At 45.4% G+C, this 24421-nt stretch overlaps 1 protein-coding gene across 1 annotated transcript in view; it reads left to right on the forward strand.

Annotated features, from left to right (window-relative positions):
• Window positions 1-3479: 3479 nt before the first annotated feature.
• Window positions 3480-24421, forward strand: part of slc2a3a (solute carrier family 2 member 3a) — a 106190-nt gene continuing 85248 nt past the window's right edge. Inside the window, exons 1-2 of the mRNA XM_060904867.1 lie at window positions 3480-3551; window positions 3978-4071. Of these exons, the coding sequence (XP_060760850.1) occupies window positions 4057-4071 (15 nt within the window). The 5' untranslated portion in view covers window positions 3480-3551; window positions 3978-4056. The remainder of the gene's footprint in view (window positions 3552-3977; window positions 4072-24421) is intronic.

The raw sequence follows: 24421 nt of genomic DNA on the forward strand, positions 1-24421 counted from the left end.
GCATGCTCAATTGGGTTGAGATCAGGTGACTGACTTGGCCATTCAAGAATATTCCACTTCTTTGCTTTTATAAACTCCTGGGTTGCTTTGGCTTTATGTTTTGGGTCATTGTCCGTCTGTATTATGAAACGCTGACCAATCAGTTTGGCTGTATTTGGCTGGATTTGAGCACACAGTATGTCTCTGAATACCTCAGAATTCATCCGGCTGCTTCTGTCCTGTGTCACATCATCAATAAACACTAGTGACCCAGTGCCACTGGCAGCCATGCATGCCCAAGCCATCACACTGCCTCCGCCGTGTTTTACAGATGATGTGGTATGCTTTGGATCATGAGCTGTACCACGCCTTCACCATACTTTTTTCTTTCCATCATTCTGGTAGAGATTGATCTTGGTTTCATCTGTCCAAAGAATGTTCTTCCAGAACTGTGCTGTTTTTTTTAGATGTTTTTTAGCAAAGTCCAATCTAGCCTTTTTATTCTTGAGGCTTATGAGTGGCTTGCACCGTGCAGTGAACCCTCTGTATTTACTTTCATACAGTCTTCTCTTTATGGTAGATTTGGATATTGATAGGCCTACCTCCTGGAGAGTGTTGTTCACTTGGTTGGCTGTTGTGAAGGGGTTTCTCTTCACCATGGAAATTATTCTGCGATCATCCACCACTGTTGTCTTCTGTGGGCATCCAGGTCTTTTTGCATTGATGAGTTCACCAGCAGGGCCGTAACTACCATTGAGGACACCGAGGTCATGTCCTCGGCATTTTTTTCCCATGGTATTTTTTTTTCACTCAGAAATGTGAAATTAATATATGATGAAAATCGTTCTGACTTTGATCGGTGGAAAATTCTAAATTCAGCTTGCATCCCCCTGTTCTCATTTGTTTGTCTAAAAATAAAGTCCACATAATCATTTTTAAACGAAGCTGAAATATCCGACATTGGAAACATATTTCATATCAGGCAGCCTCGCGATAGTCAGCTAAGCACCACGGGATACACAAGAGCTGAGAAGTGTTCTCATCAAGGTCCGACTCCGCAGCCAGTCAGTTTGTCAATTAGTCGTGGAATCTGAAAATTGACATAAGATGAAGAAGTCTACTACACTAAAACAAACCAAACTCAGCTCTGGAAAGTCAACAAGTGAGAGAAAAAGAAAGAGGGAAGGGGAGTTAATTTTGCCAGTCACTGACAGTTATGTGCCGGAATGCTTATGATCATTAACAGTGCAATTTTAATTAGCATTTCAAGCAACAACAGTCGAAGCCACTTAGCTAGATAGGATTTTCATTTTCCAGGCGGCACAAACTCTTTTATTCTCTCTTGTCTTGATTTGATTTGGTGCGTTTCAGATCAGAAAAGGCTGGACAGTCGTGACCTGTTGTTTATGAAGTTATTGGGTGCTGACGAGACTTGAGCTATTTTGCTAACTTACCAGACTATAGGCTAACGTGAACACAAGACACTATTGTTTTGATCATTGGTTGTATTTTCGAACGGAAATGAAAACGGGTAGCAAACTTATGTTCACATTTTATTTACAACATGATGTACCACCTCTGACTGCTTTCTGTCAATCATGAACAGCCCAGCCGCGTTCACAGCTCCTCCTCCGATCAGCAGCTGGAGATGAGCCTCCTCTCGGGAAGTCTTGTCCCGCCCCTCTTATTGACTCCCATCTCCAGTGAGGCTCAGTCTCCGAATGGAGCGTTTTAGTCGGTTTTGTCCAATAACCGTCTAGTATTTTGCTATTGAAAAGGGCATATATTTTTTAAAAAGCAATTGAAGTCCATTCAGGCTCGGCTAGATTGCGTTGTCACTCTCACTCACTCATTCTCACTCACTCACACTAACTCACTCACTCTCACTCACACTCTCTCTCTCACTCATTCTCACTCACACTCACTCACACTCACTCACTCATTCTCACTCACTCACTCACACTCTCATTCTCACTCACTCACTCACTCACTCACACTCTCTCTCTCTCTCACTCACACTCCATCACTCACTCAAACTCTCACTCACTCACGCACACACACAAAATACTTTTGTGATCGTGCAGTTTTGAAATTGTTAAAATAAACATGTTCACCTACATGTTCATCTTGTTGGGCTTGTGATTTTGACTCGTTTCCAAAATGTATGAAAAGTCACCATATTAGGACTTTTTTTTTTTTTTGGCAAATAAGATGCATCGCAATGTTTGACCTCGGTATTTGAAAAATCCTGGTTACGGCCCTGTTCACCAGTGCTTTCTTTCTTTCTCAGGATGTACCAAACTGTAGATTTTGCCACTCCTAATATTGTAGCAATTTCTCTGATGTTTTTTTTTTCTGTTTTCGCAGCTTAAGGATGGCTTGTTTCACCTGCATGGAGAGCTCCTTTGACCGCATGTTTTCTTCACAGCAAAATCTTCCAAATGCAAGCACCACACCTCAAATCAACTCCAGGCCTTTTATCTGCTTAATTGAGAATGACATAACGAAGGAATTGTCCACACCTGCCCATGAAATAGCCTTTGAGTCAATTGTCCAATTACTTTTGGTCCCTTTAAAAACAGGGTGGCACATGTTAAGGAACTGAAACTCCTAAACCCTTCATCCAATTTTAATGTGGATACCCTCAAATGAAAGCTGAAAGTGTGGACTTTATGTCCATGTCCATTATATAACTATAACCTGAATATGTTTCAGTAAACAGGTAAAAAAACAAAATTTGTGTCAGTGTCCAAATATATATGGACCTAACTGTATAGCCTAGTGCATGCCATAGCAGGGTGATGCACGTGCCTAAGTATTGCTTCATTAGATTCTGCCTTGTACTGAAATATGACACACACACACACCACTGTGTCAACTAAATAATACAACACAGGATCAAGAGAGATCACATTAATCCTGGAAGAGAATAAAACGTTTTGGAGTATTTCTTGGTTCATATTGAAAGTGCTTATCATAAATTAAGATGTGAGATCAGGATGGAGTGAAGGTGTAGAGCAGACAGTGCACTCGTGTGTGGTCCTCGCCCACCCGTAACACGCCCATATTACCCCGCCTCTGTCGGGATGAGTTAAGAGCATCACTTGTTCAGCGCTCTGATTGGCTCGTGGATTGTGCTCACGTAGAAGTCTGGGCTCGAGCACCAACTACGAGCCAATAGCGCGCGGGCTTTTGTGGAGATGTGGGTGGGAAGTAGCGGCGCACCGCATCCACATCTGCAGAGTCCATCAGCCGACCCTCCTCAAGGTCGCGCTTACAAAGCATCACGGGATGAATCGGAGTATCGGATTCTCCGTGTGACGAGTTCTCGACGCAAAGATGCGGCGCTCCGGATAAATGAAAGGAGGAGGAGGAGGAGAGAAAGCAGAGAGGTCACTCTGATTATTGGCTGAAGCAAACCAGGGGGCTTTTTTTTTCTTTCGTCAAAGGGCAACGTGAGAATCGTCACATATTCACAGTGTGACAAACGCACATGAAAAGACTCGTCCAGCATCAGTGGGTACGAGAGACAGGCACGCGCACGAACGGGTCAGTCACGACATCCAGGAAAGGTAAAGCGCGCGCGCGATGCGTTTCCGAAAAATGATGGCGTAGTTGCATTATCTCATCTCATAGTGCAACTGAATGTCTGTAATGTCACTGAAGTGTGTGTGTGTGTGTGTGTGTGTGTGTGTGTGTGTGTGTGCAGTAGCACTGAGCTGATGATGCATTGTGTTAAGACTAAATCCATCATCATTTTCATTCGAGAACAGTCGCAAGAGAATGAATGAATAGCCTGTAAATTAAATTAAAATGTATGAAGTGTATGCAAATGAAGTTTCAAAATTAAATGTGTTTAAAAATCCAGCAATCAAGCACCTGTTGTATGTCAGCTAAAACATCTTGAGTTATTTTTGCATATATGTATCCTTATTATTATTATATTTCATATCTGCATTATTTTGATTCTCGATTTCTAATGTTTCTCAATTTTTCAGCCTCAGTGTATTTTGTATCGGAACCTGCGTGCCAAATTGCTCGTTCACGACTTGCTCGCCACTCCCATTTCACTGAAACATGGAGGGGGAGAAGGTGAGTGCTCTACACCAAGACAACAACAACATGCTTAACAGGCAAACAGGATTCTCGAGGTTTAAAACGATCCCTTTTATGGTGTTTAGCCTTTATAACAATGTCACTACATTATGCCAAATGTCCAGGGTGTACCCTGCCTCTCACCCATAGTCAGCTGGGATAGGCTCCAGCTTGTCCATGACCCTGCACAGGATAAGCGGTTACAGATAGTGGATGGATGAGTTCACGACTCAATTTTCCCATATTTTTTAAAAAAGTTAAATGAAGAAAATTTTATCAATAAATGCAGCATTTGGTTTCATATTCTTTATCAACTTAATTGGGGCAGCACAGGGGTGCAGTGGTTAGCACTGCTGCCTCACAGCAATAAGGTTCTGGTTTCGAGCCCAGTGGCCAACAGGGGCCCTTCTGTGTGGAGTTTGCATGTTCTCTCCGTGTCAGCGTGGGTTTCCTCTGGGTGCTCCGGTTTCCCCCACTGTCCAAAGACATGTGGTTAGGTTAACTGGCTACTCTAAATTGCCCATAGGTGTGAATGGTTGAGTAGAGTAAACCTCTATAAATAATCCAGTAGAAGGCAATAAGAAACCATAATCTGTAATTCTTCCCTAGAAACTTGGACCTGCCATAAGGCAAAACACTAAAAAAAAATCAACTTAATTATTCCTTTTGTTAAATAAAAACACTCTGGTTACATTTTCTCTATAACCAACAGTAATTATTGACCCACATTTGTAAAGATTGGAGTAAAATGCAATAGCCTATTAATGAGAGTATTCCTTTTATTAAAAATGAAAAAGGGTTATAACAAATAGGCCTTTTCTTAATACATTTTTATGAACATTTGTCCTCCCTCAATTTGTTTCTCTTTTCTTTATCTTTCAGCAGTCTGTAAAAAGAGATTTGGTTTCTTGTTAAATCTAGTTGTACAGTCAATCACACAACAGCTCTTTCCCATTTCAAATCTGTTTTTTGTGTGTTATCACAGCATTAGAGTTGTGTTACTTGTCAGGACACAGGCACTTACTGATGTAATTGCAGAAGAGAGCGGGGAACAGACAGTAACCAAGCCAAATCGTGAAACAGGAATTGTGGTCATGGACAGGCGAGGGTCAGTCGATTTGCGAACAGGACAACGTAGACTAGGCAGGAAGAGTAAATGAGGAAACATAGCAAGAGTCAGAATAATGATAAGCAGTCAGGAAGATAAGGCTCGGTATGAACTGGAGAACTCAGGACAATACTTCGCAATGAGTGCTTGAGTGCGAGGTGTTTAAATAGCATTGTGCTGATTACAGATGTACTTCAGCTGTGTTCAATACTCAGGTGACTGGGGGTGCTGTGGTTCATGGGCATTGTAGTCTTGAGCGGCCATGTTTGTAGTTTGTTCAGTGCTGTCATTATCAACACTCATACTGACAGAGCACACACACACACACCCATGAGCTCCCTCTGGGAGCTACATTCTTCCTGAGGCGCCCTCTCCCCCTAGGTGCTGGCTTGTCTGGGTGTTCAGCATGGAATTTCTGCTTTGACAGGGGATCCAAGTTGTCTTTGGCTGCCACCCAGCTTCGTTCCTCAGGTCCGTAGCCCTCCCGGTCTACCAAGTACTCTACCTGACCTCCTCAGCATCTGGAATTGAGTAACCCGTTGACCTGGTAGATGGGCTCACCCTCGAGGTTGAGTGACAGGTGCTTTTAGACAGGGGAGTTCTCGGCAAGCGGCCCTGGAATGGCAGGTTTTAAACAGGAGACGTGGAATGTGCGGGAGATTCGGCTGTGAGAGGGGAGTTCTAACCTGTAAGAAACTTCATTTATATGTCGAAGTACCTTGAAGGGACTAATATACCATTGTGGCAGCGGGGGCGTGGTCAAGTGCCGGTCTGTGACCGGAGTGCGGAGTCAGGGAAGGTAAGTGGCAGAATCACTACACCTGATGTCAATTAACCTGTTTTTGTGTCTTCCCAGTGACCGCGCCCTATATAAAGAGAGAGAGAGCAGAGGAAGTGAGCCCTCTCCTGAACCAGATGACTTGTGTGTGTGTGTGTGTGTATGACTGGGAGAGTAATTTGTGTCTGAAAAGAACAAATAAACTAAGTTATGGAACTTTATTCTGGCCTGCCGTTTTTCTGTGCTCCTCCCCCTCCTACGAACTGCCACAACCATGCTTACAGTTTACGGCACGTGTCGGGTTCTCTGAGGTTCTTGGTCAATACCAACACTCTGTCACCTGGTGAGAACTCTGGGTTGTTACCTCTACTCTTGTTGGTGTATTCTTTGTACTTGGTGTTGACAGTCTCTATGCGTTGATGGAACTCCTCCCAGATGGTTTGGCTGCATGAGAACCAGTCGTCTACTGCTTGGACTTGGACTGGAGAGTCGTCCCAGGGGAACAGTGGAAGTTGGTAGCTGAGTATGCACTGAAGGGGTGTTAACTGAGTTGCCGAGTGCTTAAGCAAGTTTTGTGTGTACTCAGCCCATGGGATGAAGCAGGACCAGTCCCCCTGGTTTCTCATGCAAAAGATCCATAAGAAGCATCCGATTTCCTGATTGGTTTATTCCACCTGGCCATTAGATTGGGGATGGTAGCCTGATGTGAGACTTACGGAAACACCAAGTCATTCCATGAAGCAAGTCCATAAGCAAGAGATAAACTGGAGACCTCTGTCTCTGACAGTGTCCTCAGGGATCCCATAATATCTGAAGACCTGTAGGAACAGAAGTTCTGCTGTCTGGAGTGCTGTGGGGATGCCTGGCAGAGGGAAGACCTTCAGTGACTTGGAGAACCTGTCCACTAACACCATGATGGTGGTGTTGCCTTGTGACGATGGTAGGTCAGTGATGTAGTCAGTAGCTAAGTGTGACCAAGGTCTCTGAGGTATTGGGAGCAGGCAAAGCTTACCTGCTGGAGGAGTTCATGGAACCTTTGCTTGTGCACACTCAGAACATGATGCGATGAACTGGTTGATCTCCGTGAGCATGTTCTCCCACCAGTACTTGTTCTTAAGCATTTGATGGGTCCAATGGCTTCCAGGGTGTCCTGTGGCGGGAGATGTGTGTGCCCACGTGATGAGTTGCCCACGGAGATGCTTGGGTACGTAAAGAAGACCTGATGGAAGACTGACTGGAAGAGTTTTGGCTTGCTTTCTCCTGATCTCCTGATGTAAGTCCCATGTAATGGACTGCAGAAAGCACTTGGAGGGGAAAATTGGGTGGGTGGTGGGATCCTGATGGTCTGACGCGAAGGTGCGGGACAGTGCATCTGCCTTCGAATTCTTGGAGCCTGGACGAAATGAGATGGTGAAGTTAAACCGTGCGAAAAATAGGGGTGAGCGGCCCCCTCTAGCCAGTGTCTCTAATCCTCAAGGGCAACTTTGATGGCTAGTAGTTCCGGGTTCCCGACATCATAGTTTCTCTCTGCAGCAGTGAGTTTCTTAGAGAAGAAAGCCACAGGATGGCACATTTGTCTCTCGCCACTACGTTGGGGTAAGACTCCTCCAACTCCTGTGTCTGATGCATTAACCTTCACTGTGAAGGGCTTGGTTGGATCAGGATGTTGTAGAACTGGAGCTGACATGAATTTGTTCTTAAGACGGTTGAAGGCCTCTTCTGCAGATGGGTTCCATTGAAGCTTCTTAGGTCTCTTCTTGAGCAGGGCTGTTAGGGGGGCCGCAATAGTGCTGAAACCCCTGATGAAGTGATGATAGAAGTTGGCAAAGCCCAGAAACCTTTGAAGCTCCTTTATAGACATGGGAACTGGCCAAGACGTGACTGCACTAACCTTGGAGGAGTCCATGCTAACTCCCTTAGGATTATTATATATCCCAGGAAGGAAATCTGTTTGCAGTGAAATTCGCATTTCTCTGCCTTGATGTAAAGGTGATTAGCTAGGAGGCATTGGAGAACTGCTCTGACATGTTCCACATGGGTCTCCTTGTCAGGAGAGTAGACTAGGATGTAATTGATGGAGACAATAATGCACCTTCCTAGCATATCCCTTAATACGTCGTTTATCAGGCACTGGAATACACTGGGCGCTGAAGCAAGGCCATATGGCATTATCCAGTACTCAAAATGCTGTCTTCCATTCATCGCCCTTCTTAATTCTGATTAGATTGTAAGCACTGCGTAGGTCGAGCTTGGAAAATATCCTGGCAGAACGAAGCTGTCCTAGGGCTGACAGAACAAGAGGAAGAGGATAAGGGTACTTGATTGTGACTTGATTGAGACCTCTGTAATCTATGCAGGGTCAGAGCCCACCACCTCGTTTCTCCACAAAGAAGAAGCCTGCTGAAGCTGGAGATTTGGATGGATGAATATAACCCTGGTTAAGGGCCTCTTGGATGTATTCCTCCATGGCTGCTTGCTCCTTCAGAGAAAGAGGGTAGATTTGGCCCCACAGGGATGATATACCTGGTAGGAGGTCTATGGCACAATCATATGGTCGGTGGGGCAGTATCCCACAAGCCTTCCCCTTGCTGAAGACTTCCTGTAGGTCTTGGTAACATTCTGGGATGTGAATCATAAAACTTGGTTGCAGACTTTCTACCGATGTAGATGAAATGCACAAGCATGGACATGACAGACAATTTTGAAAACATGTGGGAGACCATTGAAGAATTTCTTTCTTATGCCATGAGATCAGTGGGTCATGCAGTTGCAGCCAGGGAAAGCCAAGAATGATGTCATGAAGAATGGTATTAGTGACATAGAGGGCTATGTGTTCAGAATGGAGCGCCCTCACCTGGATGTGAATGGGAGTGGTTTGGGAGGTAACGAAGCCTTCCCCTATGGGTCTTCCATCAACTGCTCAGATGCTGAGTGGACTCTGCAGAGGGATTGTAGGCAAGTCGTACTTCTTGACGATCGTGTTGCTGATGAAATTCCCCTCTGCCCCTGAGTCAATAAAGGCAGATATAATGTGTGTGGCTGACTGCAACTGTAAGAACACTGGTACCTTGAATGAATGAGCGTTAAACTTTCTTTCGGGACTCACCACTCGTGTCGGAACCTCTACTGGGTTGGAGCGAGGTGGGTGAAGAGGGCACTGGTAAATTTGATGTTCCCAGCTCCCACATTAGAAGCAGAGACCTTCCTTTCACCACCTTTCACGTTCTGAGCGCTTTAAACGTGTGTTCAAAACCTCCATTGCTGTAGCTTCCTCGGATGGCTGAGCAGGCATGGAGGTCTCCTTCAGAGGGTCGACTGGTCAACAGGTGGTCCAGTCAGATCGCTAGATCAATGAGAGAGTCTAAGCTTAGCTTCTCATCTTTTCATGCCAACTCACTCAGTACCTCAGGACAGAGACCTTGGCGAAACACGGCCTTGAGTGCTGGTTCGTTCCACCCACTTGCTGCTGCCACTGTCCTGAAGTCCAAGGCATACTCAGTGACACTCCGTGAGCCCTGTTTCATTTTAAAAAGGATCTCTCCTACCTCGATTCCTTCTGGTTCATGGTCGAAGACCTGCTTGAATAACTTGAGAAACCGCTCATAGGAAGTCATGTGATCTCCTCCACTCATCCATATGGTGCTTGCCCACTGTAGCACTTTACCAGTGAGAAAGGAGAGAAACTTTGCAATTTTATGTTCATCAGAGAGATTAGGTAAAGAGGAGAAATACATAGAGCATTGAAGCAAAACACTACAGGTGTGGATATCACCGGCGAATCTTTCCAGGACGGGGAGCGGAGCTGTGGCGCTGGGAGATGTCTCAGGGCATGGTAGGAGGGCCTACGACATAACAGCTGCAAGCTGTGCTATTCGTGTGTTGAGGTCAGCAAGCATCTGTTGATGTTCTCCCAGCAAATGTCCCTGAGCATTGAGTGCAGTATGTTTCACCTCCTCGGCTACATCCATTTTAGGCAAAGTATCCTGCCAGGACACAGGCACTTACTGATGTAATTGCAGAGGAGAGTGGGGAACAAACAGTAACCAAGCCAAATCGTGAAACAGGAATCATGGTCATGGACAAGCGAGGGTCGGTCGATTTGCAAACAGGACAACGTAGACTAGGCAGGAAGAGTAAATGAGGAAACATAGCGAGAGTCAGAATAATGATAAGCAGTCAGGAAGATAAGGCTTGGTATGAACTGGAAAACTCAGGACAATACTTCACAATGAGTGCTTGAGTGCGAGGTATTTAAATAGCATTGTGCTGATTACAGATGTACTTCAGCTGTGTTCAATACTCAGGTGACTGGGGGTGCTGTGGTTCATGGGCATTGTAGTCTTGAGTAGCCATGTTTGTAGTTTGTTCAGCACTGTTGTTATCAATACTCATACTGGCATTACTTCTGCCTAGAGTGAAGTCACATGCAGTCAAGCTATTGTATATTATTGTACCCTCTGGTGACTAAACAACACAATTACAGCAATTATGGGAAATAGTAAAAGATTACACAGCCTGATAATTATCATGATTAATTTTTTATTTCATTGACTCAAAGCATCATAAATTTATATTGTGATTTACTGTCACGCTATATTTCGCTCCATGTATATTATAACTTTTCAGTTATATTGCTGAAAAGTATCTATTGCCATGTTCACTAATGATGTCACTAACACTACTGTAGCAACCATTTCAAACTAGGAAATGGAATTTTATATTTATGGAATTTTATGGGACAGTGAAACATCTCAGTGGTCTTATAGTAAATATCAGCACTCTTGGTACACTGCTCAGCTAATCAACTTAGTGGACCAGGACTAGCTCTTGTGTAATGATCTTTAAACACATTCCAGAATGAACATTGTATGTATTTGTCAAACAAATATATAAATAACACATTGCCAAAATAGGTATGCTAATACAATTTTATGTTAATATGTCTTGTCATAACAGAATAACCTGACTATGTAATGTCACATTATTAATTTTGATAATTTAACCAATACTCTCTAAAAAATATTCTCTCTAAAACAGTACTCTCAAAAATGCAGTAGATATGTTGGGAGAAAGTGTTGGACTTGATCTTTAAGAGAACAGGCATATGACTGCTGTGGATAACCATTACACATCATGCAGAGCCTCTCATAGAGTCATGCATAGTACTTTGTAGTTCTCAGATATACACGTAGTAGAGTGGATATAACATATCTACACATCTCTGTAAATTTTTGTGATGTAAGAAAATAAAACCAAGTTAAATAATTATTAAATCTTATCCCACCTTTAATGTGATATGGCAAAATTCAAATGAAAAACAAACAGAAATGTTTTAGGATAAAAAAGGAAAAAAAAACTTACAATAACCTTTTTATAATGGGGCATGTGGCTTTGCTCAGAATTAAGTAATCACATTCAAACTCATGTTCAAAATTAATTGTCACACCCCTGCCATCAGTGAAGTGATTCTGATTAACCCCAAATAAAGATCAGCTGTTTCTCGAGGATTTTTTGACGATCTTCTTGATGTCATCATACTGCTGAGCCATTGTCACAAAGAGCTTATAAATATATAAATAACACAATGCCAATATAGTTGTTATTTAATTATTTTTTAAATGCCTTGTCATAACAGAATAACCTGACTATGTAAATTAATAATATACTTTTTGATAATTTCAACAAAAATTAAAATTAAAAAGACTCTCTCGAAAATAATATTCTTAAACATGCAGTTAACATGTTGGCAGAAAATGTTGGAATTGCTTTCATTTCAAATAATGTGCAGATCAATCATATAACTGCTGTGGATAACCATGGTTAACCCGAAATAAAGATCAGCTGTTTCTGTAGGATTTTCTTGACATCTTATTGTCTTCATCAGACTGCTGAAGTCATGGTCACAAAGAGCTTACAGAAAGCATGTGAAGTTCTTACTGTCTAAAGGTATCAATTAGGACAGTGGTACAAAATAATTTCCAGACCATTAGATGTACCACAGAACAGGGGTTCTCAACCTTTTCTGCTTTGACGCCCACCTATTCATACTTGTAAGGAGTCGCGGCCCATTGAAAAGCTCACCAATTATTTTGTTTCATCTATTCTATTAGAATCTAATAATCTATTGTAAAGTGCATTAATGGGATGCAACATCACTCCCTATTACAGATGTGTAGGGGGCTGCCATGCCGTAGCCATAGTACCCACAATTCCCTGCTTCACTTTATGGCCCATCTTCTCCCCTTTCACTGTTACAGCATTGAACACATCAATCCCTGTACTCGATGCCATGTTCTATCTCCGCCCATTCTTCTGACTCCCTGTAATGGTATTGGATACAGAGATGATACTGGATACCAAATACAGTGACGTCACGACTGTGCTTTAAAACCTGCAGCAGAATTGAACTTCTTTCTCTCTGGCGTTATCCCCACGCGTGAAAGAGATATTGTTGCATCTGTGCTACAGAAGAACAAAGGACAAAGAACGAGCTATTGATACCGGACCTTTAGCCAAAGTTCAATGTATTTGATCTTCGCATAGTTGCAATAATAACTGAACCGGTTAGTTACTGTAGCCCACGCAGTATTTTAAAGAGAAAAGGCGACCGGATCCCTTTTCCCTTTCTCAACGTCGATGAATTACAAGCAAGATTCCTTGCAGATCATCAGACGACCGACAGGACACCGAAGATCTTCAGTTGACGAGCTGTAAAAGCAAAAGGAACAGAACTGTTTTCTCCCTGGACCTGCGCGCTGCGCTGTCTTTGGATAACAGACGGTGCACTTTCAGTTGCCAAACAAGAGCGCTCTCAAGTAAGGCTGGCATCTGGGCAATTGTTAGTCTTAGTTGTGGCTAGTTAATGTGAAGAGTGTTGTTTATTTGAATTCATTCATGGTTTAAATGTACGCATTTTGATTCACATGAAAGTCGGTCTTAGATTGTGTGTTGTTTGACTTGCTTTGTTTACTATCCGTATTAGTTAGATCGTGCATGCTCTCTCTCTCTCTTCTTTAACTCCCTCCGTTGCACCACACCCCTCAACATTGGGATTTCAGGAGTAGCTAAGGGTTGAATAGAAGGTTGGGTTTAAGGCCTAACTAGGACTAGTTTTTAAGCTACTGATCCTTTGTCTCTCCCTCGTCCGCTCTCCTTGTTGCCCATCCCCTTTTAGGTGGAGCCTAGCACAAAGGCTCGCTCACTGCATTCACATACCACACCTATCTCGCCCCCGTGCACCGCCTTGTTCCCTCACTTCCCTCCTCCTTGTCATGCGCCTGCGCACGCTCTCTCTCTCTCCCTAGCTCCTCCTCACTTCTTATTTTTTTTTATTTTGACATTTATTAGAGTTACACTTAATATCTTAAAGATAATATGCACATGGCTCCATTCTCCTCATCTTGTTAGTGCACAGCTGCGCACACGTACGCACACACGCCTACACTCACACATATACTCTCTCTCACACACACACACATACTCACACAGAGAGTCTCACACAGACACACAAACACGTAATTTCCCTCTCACATTTTAACATCCACTCGCCCCTACACTGTAACACATGCATATAGCCCATTACTTCTGATCACCATTAGTGCCTTAGTTATCATCATATTCACTGCTGATTTTTTACTTTTACTGCTGGTTATTATTCTACTTACTACTGACTATTGCTTTATACACTACTGATTATTACTTGTATACATTGAATCACCATTTATATTGAATTATTCCTTGGCTGCTATTGTTGCTATATCTGATCAGTATTAGTTTGCTAATTCATGTCAGCCATTTCAATAAATGGTACCTTTGGAGTAAATTGTGTCCTGTCTATTGCTACAACATTCACTGAGTGCCAACCTCTGCCATACAAGTATTCTAATTGCCTTCGCCCATTTGGTTGTTATATGAATGTTATAGATCTAGAGTAAACGTATTACATTAGAGCTACAATACTCACTAAAACTATAGCAGCATCACCCCTAAGTTATTCCATTGATTTTAATATTTTAGCTATAAACTATTAGACACTTGAATTAATGATTAATGAATTTATGAGACTGATCCCTTTTTACATGAGACTGATTCGATAAGCCTATTGCACCTACAGATGGGAGCCCAGGAATTAAATAAATGCAATAAAAAACAAACTGTTTTTAATTAATTGCAGGTATTGTATTTAAAACCGTATGGATGTGCCAGAAGCCAACATAAAACCATGCATGCAGGGCATTCTCAGGCAAAAGGGATTAATGATCCAAAATTGGAGTCTGATCGATTAACATAGGAACTTATTGCCATGTTTGTGTACAGCAAACAAGCAAGTTATTAAAACTAAGAAGTACACTCAGAAGAAGTGCATATAGAAACCACTCAGTGGGATTAGATCCTTACATGCTAACAAAGAAGGATTTTCCCTATGAAAGAAAAATTGACTAGCTAAATTTGACAGTAGAATAAATTTTGATCCTACTATAGCCGGAACTAAATACAAAGACAATAGTTATGCATACTATTAATGTGAAGATAATTAACAGATAATCAACAGACTTTAAGGTTTTTTTTAAGATTGTGTTTATTTTTAGTCATTTGTATTTGTAATTATTTGTATCTGTGCATGCACGACCCCACCAGCTCTGCTGATCAACTTATAGTGTTTAAATAAAGTATTTCATTCATTCATTATGAGCTGGAAAATTATCCATCCGTTGAGTTCCCCAAAATTTCAAACTACCTGATGCTGCAGACATCGTTCTACATGGACAAACAGATGAAAACCTGGAAGAGCATGGAGGCATACAACTTTTTATATGTGGCTGGGTTAAAGATCTGGGGATCAGGACACTGCAAGATAAATCCTGTCTCATTTTCTCCTTCTAAAAAAAGTCTAAAGTCCCTCGCGCACCATATGGTGCCAGTCTCTGATTCTGTAGCCCTCAGCCTCTCGCCTATTACATAACTAGGGTTACAGTGGGGGGCTGGTCCTCTGGTAACCATGAAAGTTTGACTCCCCACTCGCATCTGTATTGCAGTATGCCTTGCCAGACGGCAGTAGGTACCATTTTTATGATGGTCTTTGGTATGAACCGATGGCAAGTAGAACTCGCGATCTCCCGATCGAGAGGCAGACACACTAACCACTAGGCCAACTCATAGTTAAAGTGTTTAAGAGTGTGTGGCAGCGGGGGCGTGGTCAAGTGCCGGTCTGTGACAGGAGGGTGGAGCCGGGGAAGGTGAGTGGCAGAATCGCGACACCTGAGGATAATTAACCTGTGTTTGTGTGTGTGTGTTTTCCCAGTAACCGCTCCCTATTTAAGGAGGCAGAGAGAGAGGAGAGGGAGCGCAACCCGGGACCAGACGAGCGTGTGTGTGTGTGTGTGTGTGTGTGTGTGTGTGTGTGTGTGTGAATGAATGAGATTACTGAAACTGAAAAGTTATAAAAATAAATCGCCTTGTCTGCCTCCAAACGTTGTCCTGCCGTCCTCTGTGCTCCACCCACACTCGATACGTGCTACAGTGGTGCCGAAACCTGGGAAAAGGTGGAGCACCAACACAGCAGCCCCATGGAATCCTCCCCGTTCGCAGACTTGGTCCACGCCCTCGCCACGGCTCAGCAGAGCCAGCACCAGGCACTTGTCATGCTCCGAAAGGAGCAGGAGCGCCGCTTTGAAGCCCTGGTGCTGGCCCAGCAGGAAGATCGAGAGGCGTTCCGGCGTCTCCTCGCGTCGGCTGGGTCCACCAGCGCCCCGGCCGCGGGCCCGTCTCCCCTCACCGTGACCAAGATGGGCCCGCAGGACGACCCCGAGGCTTTCATCACATTGTTCGAGCAGGTCGCCGAAGCCTCGGGGTGGCCGATGGAGCAGTGCGCAGCGCGCCTCCTCCCCCTCCTGACGGGAGAGGCGCAGCTGGCCACACTACAGCTCCCCGCCGACCACAGGCTGGCCTACGCCGACCTTCGCCGGGCTGTCCTCCAGTGCGTGGGGCGCACGCCGGAGCAGCAGCGCCAGCGCTTCCGCGTGCTGCGGATGGAGGAAGTCGGCAGCCCGTTCGCATTCGGCCAGCAGCTCCGGGATGCCTGCTGGCGGTGGCTGAGGGCCGAAGATCGCGACGCCGAGGGAATCATCAACCAGGTGGCGCTGGAACAGTTCATCGCCCGCTTACCAGCTGGAACCGCGGAGTGGGTCCAGTGCCACCGCCCGGCGTCGCTGGATCAGGCCATGGGACTGGCGGAGGATCATCTGGCGGCTGTTTCGGCAGCAGGACAGCGGACGACAGCATCTTCTTTCTCCTCTTCTCTCTCTCTTTCTCCCCCCCCTCCTCCCGTGTCCCGTCCTCGCCCCATTCCCCCACCGCGGAGGCGGGGGCCGGCTCCACCCCAGCCGGCCCGCCGCACCCGTGGTGCCCTCCTGTTTCTCCCTTCTGTGTCTGTCTCTCCCCCCCCTCAGGTGAGTGAGCCCCAGAACACAGCTGCAGAGGGAAGGCCCGGGCCGGTTTGCTGGCGCTGTGGGGAACCGGGCCACCTGCAGCAACAGTGTGCAGCGATGGAAGTGGGGGCGGTGGTGCGGATCCCCGACGCGCCAGAGGCTGCCCTCGATCGGGCCGGAGCGTATCGCATACCGGTAAGTGTACAAGGGGCTACATATCAGGCGTTGGTGGATTCAGGTTGCAATCAGACCTCGATCCGCCAAAGCCTGGTGCAAGACGAGGCATTGGGGGGAGCACAAGGGGTGAAGGTGTTGTGTGTGCACGGGGATATTCACAGCTACCCATTGGTGTCGGTCCACATACATTTCAGAGGGGAGAAATCGATAGTGAAGGCGGCGGTTAATCCTCGCCTTACCCACTCTTTGATCTTGGGGACTGATTGGCCGGGATTTCGGGGTTTAATGGCACGCCTAATAAAGAGTGGGTCCTGCCGGTTAACAGGGGAGGGTCCCGGTGTCGCTTTGGCTGGAGCTGTGGTCGCAGAGCCGTCTACGTCATCTCCGCGACAGAGTGAGGAGCCACCGGCCCCTCCTCTTTCTATTGGGGAATCCCTCGCGGATTTCCCACTGGAACAATCGCGAGACGAGACTCTGCGACACGCGTTTGACCAAGTGAGAGTAATCGATGGTCAGACGCTCCAGCCGGGCGCCACCCCGTCCTTCCCCTATTTTTCCATTTTGAAGGATAGGTTATACCGAGTGACGCAGGACACTCAGACGAAAGAGCGAGTCACCCAATTGCTAATTCCAAAGAGCCGCCGGGAATTGGTATTTCAGGCGGCTCACTTTAATCCCATGGCTGGACACCTCGGGCAGGATAAGACACTCGCCCGGATAATGGCCCGATTCTATTGGCCGGGGATTCGTGGCGACGTCCGTAAGTGGTGTACGGCGTGCCACGAATGCCAGTTAGTAAATCCAGCGGCCATTCCAAAAGCGCCCTTGCGCCCCCTACCATTAATCGAGACCCCGTTTGAAAGAATTGGGATGGATCTCGTCGGGCCATTAGATCGGTCAACACGAGGGTACCGCTTTATATTGGTTCTGGTGGAGTATGCAACGCGATACCCGGAAGCGGTGCCTCTTCGCAATATCTCAGCACGCAGTATTGCGGAGGCCCTCTTCCACGTCATCTCCCGGGTTGGAATCCCGAAAGAGATTCTGACTGACCAAGGCACCTTGTTTATGTCACGAACACTGAGCAAACTGTATGGGCTACTGGGTATTAAGCTGATCCGCACCAGCGTTTATCACCCACAGACGGACGGTTTAGTTGAACGGTTCAACCGCACCCTCAAGAATATTATCAAAAAATTCGTAAGTGAGGACGCACGTAACTGGGATAAGTGGCTCGAACCCTTGTTGTTTGCAGTGCGAGAGGTCCCCCAAGCCTCCACAGGGTTCTCCCCGTTTGAATTATTATATGGGCGTAAGCCGCGCGGCATCTTAGATGTACTGCGGGAAAATTGGGAGGAGGGACCGTCACCGAGCAAAAACGAAATTCAGTACGTTATGGATCTGCGCGCAAAACTCCACACGCTCACCCACCTAACTCAGGAGAATTTGCGGCAGGCCCAGGAACGGCAAGCCCGCCTGTACAACAAGGGCACGCGCCTTAGAGAGTTCACTCCGGGAGATAAGGTACTCGTCCTGTTGCCCACGTCGAGCTCCAAATTAATCGCCAAGTGGCAAGGACCCTTTGAGGTCACACGGCGAGTTGGGGACATCGACTATGAGGTTAGGCGAATGGACAGGGAGGGGGCGCTACAGATCTACCACCTCAATCTGCTGAAACTCTGGAACGAGGAGGTCCCCGTAGCGTTGGTGTCGGTAGTTCCGGAGAAGGCGGAGCTGGGGCCGGAGGTCCAAAAAGGGTCATTGGCATCACGTACCTCTCCGGTCCCCTGTGGAGACCACCTCTCCCCGACCCAACTCATAGAGGTCGCCCAGTTGCAGGCCGAGTTTTCGGATGTGTTCTCGCCCCTTCCCGGTCGCACTAACCTCATAGAACACCACATAGAGATGCCCCCGGGGGTGGTAGTGCGTAGCCGTCCTTATAGATTACCCGAACACAAAAAAAAGGTGGTTCGGGAAGAACTTCAGGCCATGCTTGAAATGGGCATCGTCGAGGAGTCCCACAGTGACTGGAGCAGCCCGGTGGTCTTGGTCCCAAGGCCGACGGCTCGGTCCGGTTCTGTGTGGACTATAGAAAAGTCAACGCGGTGTCTAAATTTGACGCGTACCCAATGCCTCGTATTGATGAGCTGCTCGATCGACTAGGCACGGCTCGCTTTTACTCGACACTGGATTTGACGAAGGGATATCGGCAGATCCCCTTGACTCCATTATCCCGGGAAAAAATGGCCTTTTCCACACCGTTCGGCTTACACCAGTTCGTCACACTTCCTTTTGGGCTGTTTGGGGCGCCCGCTACGTTTCAGCGGCTGATGGACCGGGTCCTCCGGCCCCACGCCACCTATGCAGCCGCTTACCTAGATGATATCATCATTTATAGTAATGATTGGCAGCGGCACCTACAACACCTGAGGGCCGTCCTTAGGTCGCTGAGGTGGGCGGGACTCACTGCCAACCCAAAGAAGTGTGCGATTGGGCGGGTGGAAGTACGGTATCTGGGCTTCCACTTGGGCAATGGGCAGGTGCGTCCCCAAATTAATAAGACAGCAGCGATTGCGGCCTGCCCGAGGCCCAAGACCAAAAAGGGGGTGAGACAGTTCCTGGGGTTGGCTGGCTACTATCGTAGGTTTATACCTAATTATTCGGACGTCACCAGCCCGCTGACTGACCTCACTAAAAAGGGGGCGCCAGATCCGGTCCAGTGGACAGAGCAGTGCCAGCGGGCTTTCTCTGAGGTAAAGGCTGCACTGTGTGGGGGGCCACTTTTACACTCCCCTGACTTCTCTCTCCCTTTTGTGTTGCAGACCGATGCGTCGGACAGAGGGCTGGGGGCCGTTTTGTCCCAGCAGGTGGAGGGGGAGGACCGCCCGGTTCTGTACATCAGCCGGAAGCTGTCAGTGCGTGAGGGGCGCTACAGCACAATTGAAAAAGAGTGCCTGGCGATTAAGTGGGTGGTCCTCGCCCTCCGTTACTACCTGCTGGGGCGCTCTTTCACTCTCTGTTCGGACCACGCGCCCCTCCAGTGGCTCCACCGCATGAAGGATGCCAACGCGTGGATCACCCGTTGGTATCTGGCACTCCAACCCTTCAACTTCAAGGTGGTCCACAGGCCGGGGGCGCAGATGGTCGTGGCGGACTTCCTCTCCCGTCAAGGGGGGGGGGGGGGGGGGAGTTGGCTGCGGGCCGGACGGGCGCCCGGCCTAAGTCGGGCGGTGGGGGTATGTGGCAGCAGGGGCGTGGTCAAGCGCCGGTCTGTGACAGGAGGGTGGAGCCGGGGAAGGTGAGTGGCAGAATCGCGACACCTGAGGATAATTAACCTGTGTTTGTGTGTGTGTGTTTTCCCAGTAACCGCTCCCTATTTAAGGAGGCAGAGAGAGAGGAGAGGGAGCGCAACCCGGGACCAGACGAGTGTGTGTGTGTGTGTGTGTGTGTGTGTGTGTGTGTGTGTGTGTGTGTGTGTGTGAATGAATGAATGAGATTACTGAAACTGAAAAGTTATAAAAATAAATCGCCTTGTCTGCCTCCAAACGTTGTCCTGCCGTCCTCTGTGCTCCACCCACACTCAATACGCGCTACAGAGTGTTTATTAGCAGGCATGATATTTACAAAAACAGAATCATAGAGAATACAGAAAAAAACAGAATTTACAAAAAGCAGAATCATAAAGCAGAGTATTTAAACAGTGTTATAAACCTGACTAGAAACAAACGTGACAGTAATAATGATAATTCTTTGCAAAGCCTCTGTGAAAATAGCGTCTGTACCTGTGCATGCTGACTGCGCTCAAATCAGTATCAGGTGTTTCCCATAATGACTGGGTCCCAAGCATGCGCACAACAATCTCCGGGAACGCGTGCAGCCACTCGAGTTGCACCAGACTCAAGCGCACAAAGGCATGATAGTCAAGTGTTCACCTGCTGTGTGACCACAACTTTTAACTCACATGTACATCACCATACATCGCCACCAAAAATGCCTCATTTTCATCGATAACCCATTGCAAAGCATTGAAAGCTATAGTGTGACCATAGCTTAATGAGGTGAATGTGACGTCGGATGCAATCCAGCAATTGTACTCTACTTCGAGTAAAAATTAGCTTCAACTTGGAAAAAAAGTCACGGCCCACTAGATGACGCTTCGTGGCCCATCAATGGGCCACAGCCCAGTTGTTGAGGAACACTGGTATAGATAATTCCCTAAAATTTTTCGAAATAGTAGATGCTAGAAGTAAAATAGTTTAGTTTCTTAAATTTGAAATTGTGTAACTTGTAGTAAAAGCAATATCTGGTGTCATCAGAACCAACTTCTAGAATATTCCAGCAAGTTTAAAGCCACTGTGTACAACACTGATCTTTCTATGAACATTGGAAAAGTGCTTCAGAAGGACTTTTTTTTTTGCAAATATTCTGTTTTCAGCCATTTTGAAGGACACATTTTTAAAAAAAAGTCAGATACAGCCTTGCTATGAGCTGGACTACCTGAGAAATACACTACCTCTGGCCAGAAATATTTACAAGAAGACAACTTTGCACAAATATTAAAACTGAAGCCACCAAAAAGTAAAAAAAAAAAAAAATGAATGAATGAATGAATGAATAAATGAATAAAAAAAACTACTTCATTTGTTAAAAAAATTGTTAACATCACTATTTTCAAGGCATCAAATTTTAAAAATAGTTGATCACATCACAACAATATTTGAGATTTGGCAGTTCTTTATACCAAACTTGATAGACGGAAGGTTGAGGGAATTCTGAGATCATGGTGCAGCCACCTCTGTTTGCATTGATATTGATTAACCCACTGGTGTGTGTGTGTATACAGTGTCTTGCAAAAGTATTCTTTTTGATCTTTTTGGCCATCATGGGAAATGATGGCCAAAAAGACACCCTTGGTGTTTCTCCCGTTTTGTCACATTATAAGATGGAATTAAAATGGATTTTGACTTTTTTCTGGCCCTTGGTGTTTCTCCTGTTTTGTCACATTTCAAGATGGAATTAAAATGAATTTTTGGGGAGTTAACACCATTTGAATTACACAACATGCCTACCACTTTAAAGATGCATTTTTTGTTTGTTTGTTTATTTTTTTAAAACAATAATTAAGATGAAAAAAAATAAATCTGGAGTGTGCATAGGTATTCACCCCCTCCAAAGTCAATACTTTGCAGAGCCACCTTTTGCTGCAAATACAGCTGCAAGTTTCTTGGGGTATGTCTCTATTAGCTTAGCCCATCTAGCCACTGGGAGTTTTGCCCATTCCTCAAGGCAGAACTGCTCCAACTCCTTCAAGTTAGATGGGTTGTGTTGGTGTACAGCAATCTTCAAGTTATGCCACAGATTCTCAATTGGATTGAGGTCTGGGCTTTGATTAGGCCATTCCAAGACATTTAAATGTTTCCCTTTAAACCACTCCACTGTAGCTTTAGCACCATCATGCTTCACTGTAGAAATGGTGTTCTCAGGGTGATGGGTTTGCACCACACATGGCATTTCCCATGATGGCTAAAAAGCTCAATTTTAGTCTCATTTGACCAGAGAATCTTCTTCAATATGTTTGGGGAGTCTGCCACATGTTGGGCAAACTCCAAACGTGTTTTCTTTAAGCAATGACTTTTTTCTGGCCACTCTTCCATAAAGCCCCACTCTCTGGAGTATATGGCTTAAAGTGGTCCTATGGACAGATACTCCCATCTCCACTGTGGATCTTTGCTGCTCCTTCAGTGTTATCTTTGGTATCTTTGCTGCATCTCTGATTTATGTCCTCCTCCGGTCTGTGAGTTTTGGTGGGCAGCCTTCTCGTGTCATGTTTGTAGTCGTGCCATATTCTTTCCATTTTGCTATAATGGCTTTAATGGTGCTCCCTCGGATATTCAAAGTTTGGGATATTTTTTATAACCCAACCCTGATCGATACTTCTTCACAACTTTGTCTCTGAGATGTTTGGAGTGCTCCTTGGTTTTCATGTTGCTTGCTTAGTAGTGTTGCAGAGTCAGGGTCCTTCCAGAACAGGTTGATTTATACAGACATTATGTGATGGATCATGTGACAATTTAAGATCCACCTGTGTGCAATCAATCAATTAATTATGTGACTTATGAAGTGAATTGGTTGGACCAGCTCTTATTTAGGGGTTTCATACGAAAGGGGTTGAATACCTATGCACACTCCAGATTTCTGTTTTTTTTTTCATCTTAAGTATTGCTTGTGTCACAATAAAACAATTTTCAACTTTAAAGTGGTAGCTATGTTGTGTAAATCAAATGGTGCTAAGCCCCCCAAATCCTTTTAAATTCCAGCTTGTAATGCAACAAAACAGGAAAAACATTAAGGGGGATGAATACTTTTGCAAAATACTGTGATTTTATTTATATATATATATATATATATATATGCACGGTGGTGTAGTGATTAACACTGTCACCTCACAGCAAGAAGGTTCTGGGTTTGAGCCCAGCGACCGACGAGGGCCTTTCTGTGTGGAGTTTGCATGTTCTCCCCATGTCTGTGTGGGTTTCCTCCAGGTGCTCCGGTTTCCCCCAAAGACATGCAGGTTAGGCTAATTGGTGGCTCTAAATTGACCGTAGGTGTGAATGGTTGTTTGTCTCTATTACCCCTTTTCCACCAAATCAGTTCCAGGGCTGGTGTGGGGCCAGTGCTGGTGCTGGTTCACAACTCGTTCAACTTGCGAGCCAGCTGAGAACCAGTTTGCTTTTCCCTAGCTCGCGGTGCTAAGGGAAGCCACGTCATTACATCGCTGTATATGTCAGTTATGTCATTGTATATGTCAGTTACATCGCTACGTTTGCATAAACCTTGGCGCGAATATCGAAGCAAAAACAACACGGAAGAAGCAGCAGCAGCAACAACAACAATAATAATAATGGATGACTTCGCGTTTGTACAGCTGCTGCTTCTCGTCGCTTAAAAATGGCGATCTTTCGCGGTCTTGTTATTGTTGTTGGTCTTAACAACTCCGCCCCCCCGCTGACATAAGCAGTTCTTTCCTCTGGCCCAGCAGAGAGTTGGTGCTAGCCTGGAACCATTTTTTCTGGCCCCAGAGCCAGTTCTTTGTCAGTGGAAACAGAAAACCCGGGTTCCAAACTAAGCACTGGCCCCGAACCAGCCCTGGAACTGCTTTGGTGGAAAAGGGGCATATGTGTCAGCCCTGTGATGACCTGGCGACTTGTCCAGGGTGTACCCGCCTCTCGCCCATAGTCAGCTGGGATAGGCTCCAGCTTGCCTGGGACCCTGTAGGACAGGATAAAACGGCTACCGATAATTGATGGATATATGTGTGTGTGTTGTTATATAATAAAAGATTGAAGATGAAGGGTTAGAGTGTGTAGATATGAGTTTCAGTAGAGGAACAATGGGAGCTTCTGAAGACCAGCCAGATTCAAATGAAATTTAGTTTATACTTGTTTACCTGATTTGAATGAACGTACAAATGCTGTACTGAACATAGCATTTTCTGCACAAACTGAAATAAAGAAAATCTTTTTCACTTCTTTTCCTCATATATATGGCAATTTTATTTTGATATGCTCTCTTATATGTCCGGGTATATTTGTACGGTGGTGCTTCAAAGTTTGTATACATTTTAGAATTTTCTATATTTCTGCATAAATATGACCTAAAACATCAGATTTTCACACAAGTTGTAAAAGTAGATAAAGAGAACCCAGTTAAACAAATGAGACAAAAATATTATACTTGGTCATTTATTTATTGAGGAAAATGATCCAATATTACATATCTGTGAGTGGCAAAAGTATGTGAAACTCTATTTGAAACTAAATTTCAATTTCAGCATACCATCCCAGCTTTTTCTAATTT

The sequence above is a fragment of the Neoarius graeffei genome, chromosome 22 (genome assembly GCF_027579695.1).
Source record: "Neoarius graeffei isolate fNeoGra1 chromosome 22, fNeoGra1.pri, whole genome shotgun sequence".
Lineage (NCBI taxonomy): Eukaryota > Metazoa > Chordata > Actinopteri > Siluriformes > Ariidae > Neoarius > Neoarius graeffei.